General features: G+C 40.7%; 1 protein-coding gene across 1 annotated transcript; it reads right to left on the reverse strand.

Moving 5' to 3' along the window:
• Positions 1-215: 215 nt before the first annotated feature.
• Positions 216-10111, reverse strand: LOC133359052 (cytochrome P450 2C20-like). Its single transcript, XM_061577431.1, has 3 exons — positions 10023-10111; positions 7739-7833; positions 216-6519 (listed from the first exon to the last, which is right to left on the reverse strand). The coding sequence occupies exon 3, from the start codon at positions 6450-6452 to the stop codon at positions 4923-4925; it is 1530 nt and encodes a 509-aa protein (XP_061433415.1). The 5' UTR covers positions 6453-6519; positions 7739-7833; positions 10023-10111; the 3' UTR covers positions 216-4922.

Below are 10111 nucleotides of genomic sequence, written 5' to 3' on the forward strand. Positions count from 1 at the left end.
TCCTTGCAGTCACGAAAGCTTCAAATCTAGAATGTATCTTTCTCAATATGAAGCACACTTAATGTTGGTGTATAGTAAATTCAGAATATAATTGGCGCCACGAACTCGTTAGTTTCTACGTTCCGCTGAATGTCAATATAATATGTGATAATGAAATCCTGATGATTGGTTAAGTATGTCAGGGTGTGATAATTGTGAATTCGTATTTATTTCAATGTACAGTCTGTAGCAGATGGCCTCTACACCACAGTTGAGGCGACACGGCAGAAGTGTAGGAAGCTTCTGACTGGTGACTGAAGTTAATTGATGAGTAAAATACGTTTTTGTTTAAATGCCGTTCGCACACAATGTCTCCTGACATGCAAAGACGGCAGCTTTATGGATGACGGCATGGCAGCCAGGTGGTTGATGCAGCTGGTGACTGGCCAGGTGTGGTCGGGTCTTGAGTCTTGACGATGTGTAGAACGATGATGTTGGCCTCCTTTGATCGTCCGACGTACATACATGACTTCACCGTGATAATTATTCACATACTTGTAGTTTTACAGTCACTTTAGTTTGTGACCTAGCACAATATGGTTTCGTGTTAACCTCTATCCACCTCAAAATGTGTTTCCTTTTCAGTTTCCTGCAGCACTAACTTTGAGTCTCCTTAATCTCACTTTTCGTATGTATCGTCTCTATACTCTTTAAAAACTGGAATCCTGACAATTAGCTTTGAGCTTCTCCACTGCTTCACCGCAATTCCTTCACAGCTTTATCACAATACCTCTCGTGCAATGTACGGCTTCGATCAAGGTCAGCCTTACAAGCACGGGTGCGCAAGCTACCCAGCTAATGTGAACATCACGGTTGCCCCTGGCTCCTCTGGATCTTCTTGGATCTGACCCTCATCTGCCATGCTCTGCTCATTCTGGGCCCCTGGCTCTCTGGCCCACCTCTGGGCTTCTTCTAGCATTTTGGGCCACTCCACTCCATCTGGTCTCTTGCTCAGAATGCAACCCACTCGTATAACAATCTCTTGTGAGGCCATAAAGATCCTGAAAATGTAATTGGACCTCCACAGCTCAGCCATCAATGTCTTCCTTTTTCAGAAATAAAGTTTGCGTATTTCTTAGCTCGCATTCTGTGCCTAATGCAGGCAAAGTATGTCACTATAATTGCCACTCAGAGTAGAGAGCATATCCGGCACATTCCACGATCTGAGCTAACCTCGAGTTTTCATTGTGAAGTAGCTATCACGTCAAGTTAGACTCCCGTCTCTGGTATTGTTTCCTTAATCAAATATATTCTCAAATAGCAATGAACAATTAATTTCGAATTTTCCTCATCACCATTGCAATGAGTTTAAAAATGCCTAATATGATTGGGGCAATTCATATTTAATCCTACTTTACACTAAATGTTTTATTTCCATAACAGTGCCATGGCATTTTGTTGGGAAAATATACATCTGTAACGGGTTCCGGAGACACTTGTAGAGGTAACTTCTTTATTACAATCCAACAGCACTCCAACAGTCCAACAGTCCTGATACTCTGTAACAACTCCCAGGTACACAGCCTCGGTACAAAGCCTAGATACACTACTCTGGCTACGCTCTGGAACTCGCCCTCACAAGGTCGTAGAGTCGGGAATTCCAGAGTCCCACCACTGGCTCTCACAGCGTCTCAGGGTCCTCAGATGGCTGGTCTTGGGTCTTGGGTCTTGAGATACGACTGGCCCTGACCGTCCAGGGAGCTCCCCTTTTATGCCTAGTCCCCAACGAGGGGTGGGGCCGTGTGCGCCCCCAGATATCCCACAGAGCACACACAGCCCCCCCCCCGTTGGTGGCGCCAAGCGGCTTAAGCGCCTGGGCCACCCGGGAACCCAACGCCTGGCGCCAAGAGGCTTAAGCGTCTGACCCGCCTGGGAACCCAGCGCCTGGCGCCAAGGGGCCCAAGCGCCTGGCCCGCCCAGGGTCCCAGAGCCCCCAACAGCCCCTCCCTTCTTATGTCACTACACATCGATCGATATCAATGTTGCAGCTAAATTTTTTCTACCAAACACTCACATATATTCTACTACAAAATGTAAGTTGGTTTCCACTGTTAATCAACTAATGCAAAACATGTTGGGTTTCTCTATTCATTATAGTAATCGTGACTTTATCATAAATTATCCCAATGAAGACACCTACAGTGATGTATTCTTTTCTTTGGAGCAATCAAAACAAATTCTGCCATTAGGTTAATCTTGTTCGTTTATACTGGCTTTTTAAGAGTAAACTAAGGATTGAACTAACAACCTTCAGTTTGAGACTGACAGTACTTACTGCACATTCTATGGTTCATTCAGTAAAGTCACGTATAAAAAATAACAATAAAATAAATTAAGTGAATATTATTTTATTGTTATTTTTTCTATCTACGTGACTTTACCGAAAGAACAATGAATATTAAATCCTGCATTCACGAAAGTCTTAAGTCAAAATGGAGTACTTACTGCAGTCATGAGACTGCAGCAATATACCAGTTCAGAGGTTGGCAACCTGTGGATCTTTAGCCGCATGCGGCTCTTTAAGGACTGATTCATGCCGTTATTGCGACTCTTGAAATACAGGTAGTCCCCGAGTTACGATGGAGATGCGTTACGACTCCATCGTAAGTCAAAAATATCGTAAGTCGAAGATGGCCTAGCCTACCCAGGAGTCTTAAAGAATGGTGATAATTTAGCAAAACAGAGCAATTTACAGTACCGTACTGTATAAACTATATACTGTATGTATTTATTAATTACAATACTGTATTGCACAGTAAAATGTAAAGTAAAAAATCAAGGTAAATTCTTAGCCTACCTATATGAACCGCAATTTAATAGAAAGTTTTTTTTCAGGAAACAATCCTATCTGCTATCAAACCTTTTAACATGCGTACATCCCGGCAGCGTCCCAACGTACAGTATCGTACCTCGTACACTGCTGCGTTTGCCTGCCGCGTGAAATGAAAAATATTTAACAATTTTGTCGTATCGCTATCGCCATCGTATGATCGAAATATCGTAAGTCGGGCCATCGTAAGTCGGGGATTACCTGTATTGAGTTTTTATACCGTTTGATACATTCGATGGCATATCAAATACATTTGGTTTGAAGTGGAAGGGATATAAGGATCACGTCAACGAGAACATAGGGAGGTGATACCCCACAATGATCTTCAGAATTGCCTCTTACGTGGGGAAGTGTGGACACTATTTGTTACTGGAGGGCAACTAGCCATGCATGGCTCTTGCGAACTATCTAAGGAGGTAAAGAAATTTATATTAAAAAATAACATTACAGTTGTTGCGTATCAGAATACAAGGGCGGTTCCAGCATGAACAAATCAGATAGATGTAATGGGAAACTTATACTGATTGCTTGGAAAATAAAGTTCGACGTAATTTTGTATGGTTAAGAGTTAGACCACTTTATACTATGGAGCCTGATGAGATTTTTTTTTATAAAGGTCACTCTTCATATGCAAATTTAAATACTGTTCATCAGGAATACATTTATCAATGTAATTATTATAAGTAAAGTCCAGTCTCCAACTCTTATGCTCTTTATTTATCTTCCCTCTCTATAATATCTGATATTAAGAACACCCATTGCCTAAAACATCGTTTATAATGTTTCCGGTTAGGCAGAATTATTAACGATGTGATTTTTGTTTCTCTATGGGACCTTTTAGCCACTATCCAAAATGTTTTTGCCAGTATCATATTGAGTTATTTTCTTATTTGTGCCTGTGCATCATTGCTCACACGGTATTACCAAATAGTTTGAGACAAGTATGTAAGATACGAATAAACACCAGTGTTGCATTTTGTATAAGGCAATAACAATGACATGTATACTTGTACTCTTAGTTCTTTCGGTAAAGTCACGTAGGTAAAAAATGCAGCAAATCTGGCTGTGACGGTCCCTCCTGATGACGGAGACTTGTGTTGCTTCCGAAACGTCGTGATTTTTATTGTTTTATTTTTATTAATTTTAATTTCATTTTTTATCTACGTGACTTTACCGAAAGAACTAAGAGTATGAATCCTTGCAGCCACGAAAGCTTCAAATCTAGAATGTATACTTGTGTTTGAGGATTTGATTGTGGATTTATTTTTGCGTTATTTTGTGGTTGTCATGTGCATTTGTTGATGTGTTTTAGTGGTAATAGTTGTTTATAGTCGTGGTTATTTGAGCGGTTGTTTTCTGTGGTTGTAATTGAGTGGCTGTTTGGCATGTGTTTGTTTTTTAAACCCAGAGGAAGGATTGACCAATGTTACGCATTGTTTTCTACTATCAAAGTAATTTAGACACCAACCTACTGCTACTTAAATAAGTCCAATATCACTAACTTGGTTTACAGGATTTGGTGATCAATTGTATCAATGCCTTATCCAAGCCTATGAAGACAGCTGAGTCGTTAGTTGTTTCTATTGTAATGGTGTCTATATATGTTTTCTAATGCATTTACTGCATGTATAAAATGGTTGAAAAAAGTCACAATGTAATTGTCACCAGAAATTTCACTGCCACCTATAAATAGACTATGAACAGGGGAGCATTGTCTCATTATCTATTTCTACATTTATGTACTCGGGCCCCGGGTGACTTGTGAAAGAATGTATGAAATGAAGGTTAACTATTTTTGGGCAAATTCGCTGAAGTAATGGAAGATGTTTGTAGAAAACTATCATCTCTATCTATAAACTAACGTAACATGATTAAACGATTTACTAGAAAAAGTTAAATTGATTCACTCATTGTTGTACAACAGATTTATACCATTTCTTTCACCTATCGTGATGTATTTTTTTTTTAACATAACCTATTTCCAATGCGTGCATGTGTGCTTGGACATTATAGACTCAAACCAGCACACACTATAGCACTCTTTAAACTATGTTCAATTGCGGAGATGAAGCCCCAATTTGTAAGATTTTGGAGCCTTGGTGATCTGCAATATATAATCCAGGGTTGGTGGAGAGACCAGATCAGGCCAGATAAACTCAAAATGCTGCAAAAGAGATGCAAAGAAAAGGAAGAGCTCCATTTTTGCTAAATTTTCCCCCAGGCAGACACGGGGACCAGCAGAGAAGGGCAGGAAGGCATCTGACTTTACAAACTTGCCATCCTCATCAAGGAAGTTTTCTGGACTGAATTCGTATGGGGTTTTCCAATGATTTTCATCACTCAGAACCGATTTCATATTCACCATTATGATCGTCCCTTTTGGAATCGAGTACTGGCGTAACTTGACGTCTGTGGTGGTTGCATGCGGGGCCGAGAATGGAACAATGTTACTGAAGCGCTGTATCTCATGGATCACAGCATCCAGGTAGGGCAGACTGTGTCTGTCCTCCATGCATGGTAGTCGATCTGATCCCACAATCTTGTCAATCTCATCATGGCACTGGGCTTGTATTTCAGGGTGCATCATCATGTAGAGAAGGCCCCAGCGTAATGTGGTGGAGGTCGTCTCTGCGCCAGCAGTGAAAAGGTCCAACGTCAACATGATGAGACTCTGTTCTGAGAAGCTGCTGTTGGGATTGTCCTCTTTCTCCAATTGAGACAAGTAGGTGTCAATCAGGCACATTGGCTTGAGGGGATCTCTTGTTGCATGGCGTTCAGATATTATATCACGAATAAACTGTTTAGATTTTGCCATGTTTGTGAATATTCTCTGCTGCGGTCCAGGAAAATCCATCAAGAAGGGAAAGAAGTTGCATAAAGTTCCCAGCAGCCCTGATTGGAGCTGAAGATTGTTTTCAATGAGGTGCAAAAAATCATGGAACTGCTTATCACTGTATTCATACCGTTTCCCTTTCACCATGGAACAAATTATGTTTCCCACAGCACTGTTTAAGTTATAGTGAGGGTCAAATGCCGATCCTTTCTGTTTAAATGCCTCAATTAAGAAGCCAACCTCTGCCTGAATGGTTTGTTCTATGGATGACTTACCAAGTCCAAAATTCCGCAATGTTGACAGAGTGAACCTACGATGTTGCATCCAATATTTTCCATATGGAGCAAAAATAATGCCTAGGCCTCCGTTGACTTTTTTGTTGAGGGGGATGTTTGGCCGGTCTGCAAACTCATGCCCTTGATGCACTAGGACCTCTTTTACTGCCTGGTAGCCACTCACAAACACCATGGAAATCTTGCCCACCATTACGCTGCACACCTCTCCATACTGTTTCGTAACTTCCTCTATGGCAACATCGGGTTTCTTAAACAGAGGCACATTCCCTAAAAATGGTATCACTTTTGGGCCAGGAGGAAAGTCCAATGGGCGTTTAGTTGCCTTTACCTCCTGGAGTATAGCCCGAAGAACCAGGAAAATTATGCAAAATATAGCCAGGCTGATCAGTGCCTGGTGCCCCAAGAAAGAGCTCCATTCCTGAGCAGCAGCAGTTGTGTCCAGAAGTTGGCCCATACTGTACTGCAGGTTGTGTGATGTAGTAAGATGAGTACTTGTCTTGATTTTTGATGAGGACAGTGTTCTGCACACACATTCACACACATGCCAAGTGGTATTATTATATGATTTCCTGAACATTGCATTTATCACATGGGGCCTTAAAACAATAAACTGACAGGCCAGTCTCTGATTAGATACGGGCAGTCCCCAACTAACAAACTGGTTCCGTTCCTGAGACCTGTCCATAAGTCGCACGGAACGCAATATACTGTATTTAAATATTTAAATGTCCATACAGTCAGTTATAAAACTGTGTTACGGTTTAACAAAAAAGGGAATAGTTTTACAGGTAGGAACAACAGTTCCACACTGCCCACCAGGGATTATTTGTCTGTCGTGCATAGCCACGCCCTCGATTTGTAATTCATAGAGTGCTTCGGGAGGGCTCAGCACCACGTGACGCACCGCCCACGCAGCTTGCGCCGCGTGACACGGATCGCAGGAATGTGCTGTCCAACCAAGTTCCTCCCAGCCCACTCCGAAGGAACGTGTTAGTTGTGCCTCTTTATACCTTCCAATTGAATGCCAATATTTGAGATATTCCAATTAGAACAAAACTTATAAATTATCAGCCTCATAAGCGCAGTAGGTAGCGCGTCAGTCTCATAATCTGAAGGTCGTGAGTCCGATCCTCACATGGGGCAAAGTATTTTTTTCTTGGCGTAAAATGTACATTTACATATTAATTCCAACTTCAAATTATTCGTTAGGTCTTAATGTGACATCAAGTTCGTTAATTTTTGGAAGCCTATATAGTCTTGGTGGTTTTGATTCAGTAACCTGATGCACCAATAAGACCCATAGTTAATACAATAGGCTCTGCCACATAAAAATTAGCACAATACGTAACAAAACCAATACAGCCCTATATAGGTAGGACCTCTTCGTTAATCAAAAACTCTGAACATCTCGTTAATATAATTAAAGATATTAAGCTTAACCCTAATGATATGCTCGTAAGTTTTGATGTGACCTCTCTGTTCACTAGGGTTCCGGTCAACGAGTCAATTAAATTACTCGACACTCTGGTAACGAACTAAGGTTTAGCCAAAGATATCCCAAGACTAGCTGAACACTGTCTAAAGAACACTTCTTGTGGCAAGGTGACTCATATAAACAAAAGTAAGGAGCAGCAATGGGCTCTCCTTTGACTCCTGTGATATCGAATTTGTACATGGAAGATTTTGAAACAAAAGCAATAACTTCAAGCCTGTTTACGGAAAGAAAACGGATACTGATACCTATCTGAATGCAGTCACACCATCACCCCGCACAGAAATCTTCTCTTATCAAGACGCTCATTCCTCGAGCTAAGAAAGTGTCAGATGGTGACAGTCTGAGAAATGAAATTCAACATGTTAAAGAAGCGCTGCAAATGAACGGTTACAATGATGCACAAATCAACAGGGCATTGAATGCCAAAACCAAATCAAATAACAAGAGCATTGAAATTGCCCAAGTAATTAAAACGATCAAAATACCGTACATCATGAGACCTCCTTTGCCGGTAGCAAGATATAGTAATAGTTTTTGACCCGTTTAACTGGCAACAATACTGACACATTTATACACCAAGTGAGACAAGGATCTAAGAAAAGCTGTCTCGGGTGTGGACCAATCAATTTCAAGGACAGTGCATTCATTACCAGAGTTGTCTTTTTGTTTGCATTTTGACCGCAAGTGTTGTGGTTAATGCAAACATGATCCCTTGTATAAAGGTGTCCGTTTTGTTGCCAGTTAAAAGGGTGAAAAACTATTATTATACCGTACATTGTGGGAGTAACTGACACACTAGCCAGATATTTGGAAAAAGAAAACATCCGAGGCAGATTTGGCACAGTACATAAAATACAGAAATTAATATCTGCTACAAAAGATGTATTACCGAAGCTATCAACAGAAGGCGTGTACAGGATTAACTGCACGTGTGGTAAATGTTATGTTGGGCAAAGAAGACGATTGTTTAGCACGAGACTGAAAGAACATTAGATAAATATTACATTATCCCAAATACAACTGTCAGCAGTAGCAGAATATGCGTGCCAACACGGACACTCAATTGACTTTTATAATGTTGAAGGTTTGTGCAAAACTAGCTACTACTGGCCAAGACTAATGAGATAATCTATCGAAATTTAAAGAAATGAAAATAATCTACATCATGGGATATCCTTTGCCAGTACCAAAATATGATAATATGTTTTTCTATTTTTTTTCTGGCAAGAAAACAGGTGTTAAGATGTTAAAACACCAAACTGAAACCTTTTACGATGAATCATATCTGCATTAGCCACAATGCTTGTGGCCAGAATACAAAAAAAACATACTCTGATAATAGTATGCCTTTTGGCGTCCTCTGGTCTAACACCGTTTGAGACGAGGCTCGAAAGAAAGCTGTCTCTGATGTGGACCAATCAAATTCAAGGACAATACATATATTATTAGAGTGTTTTTTGTTTGCTTTCTGACCACAAGCATTGTGGTTAATGCAGACAGTTTGGTGTTTAAAAATCTTAACACCTGTTTTGTCGCCAGAAAAAAAGGAAAAAACCTATTATCAAATAAAAATAACTTTAACCTTTCGGATAGCTACCGCCTTAGTGCTGCGTGGAAGCGAATCATAAAATAATAAATTATTTAAATGCATGCCTACAAAGGGCAGTGTACTTCAATAGTGATTATCGTTGGTAATCCCTAACACAATAGACAGGAAGGACTAGTTAAAAGGGCTCGCATAATGTAGATGCATAATGTGCGTTGCCTCATTAATCCCCCCCCCCTCCACATTTGCAAGAGCACAGAAGAGTGGTCACCACATCATCGCCTCTATATAAGGAACGAAACAGTTAAACTCCTCCACAAATTTGGATGTCGCCTGATGAAGCTAGTTGTAATTACTGGCGAAACGTCGTACTCAGATTGTAAATGTTGTGGCGTGGCTCTCCAACACACCGGTGTGCTGAGCTTGTGACGAATTTGCATGTTCTGTTGACGTGACAACCCTTACTAGTTGGCTGTGTCGGGTGGTGGCGGGTTTTAACGACACACTTACGTGATCTAACCAAAAAACCTCTTATGGATATTGGTTGCGAAAGCCTACGTGTTAAACAGTTATTCGTTTTATTAATGCATTATTGTAGTTTTGTATTTGATATAGAAACTGGTATTATAGTAATTACAATACTCGGAACTATTATAGCAGGTAAAAGTCTAATTCTAGATTTGAGTAAAAGTCTAATTGTGCGGCACACAATTTAGAATGTTGCGAGTTCATATCCTTGCTGGAGGTTGACTCGACTAATTTTCCCCTGGTGTCGATAAAGTATTTACAACTTTGTGGGGGCTACAACAGTGATTGTCATGGATAGACTCGCCCCGCTATAATAATATTACCCATTTTCCATCAGGTAGGTAATTCCACTAACTTGCACTGATCAACGAGGTAACGTATGGTAACACACAAGTTCTGCTCGCACTCGCAAAAGGCAGCCACTGGTACCTCCACGCCTCGCCAATGTCCCTTACCTCTGTCATATGCAGTAGTTTCAACGCATATGGTGCCCAACTTGCAAGGTACTGTGTCTGGATTTCATTAAAGTGACAACCGTTTGGCC

The sequence above is a fragment of the Lethenteron reissneri genome, chromosome 64 (assembly GCF_015708825.2).
Source record: "Lethenteron reissneri isolate LAM-NWPU_2019-01 chromosome 64, ASM1570882v1, whole genome shotgun sequence".
NCBI lineage: Eukaryota > Metazoa > Chordata > Hyperoartia > Petromyzontiformes > Petromyzontidae > Lethenteron > Lethenteron reissneri.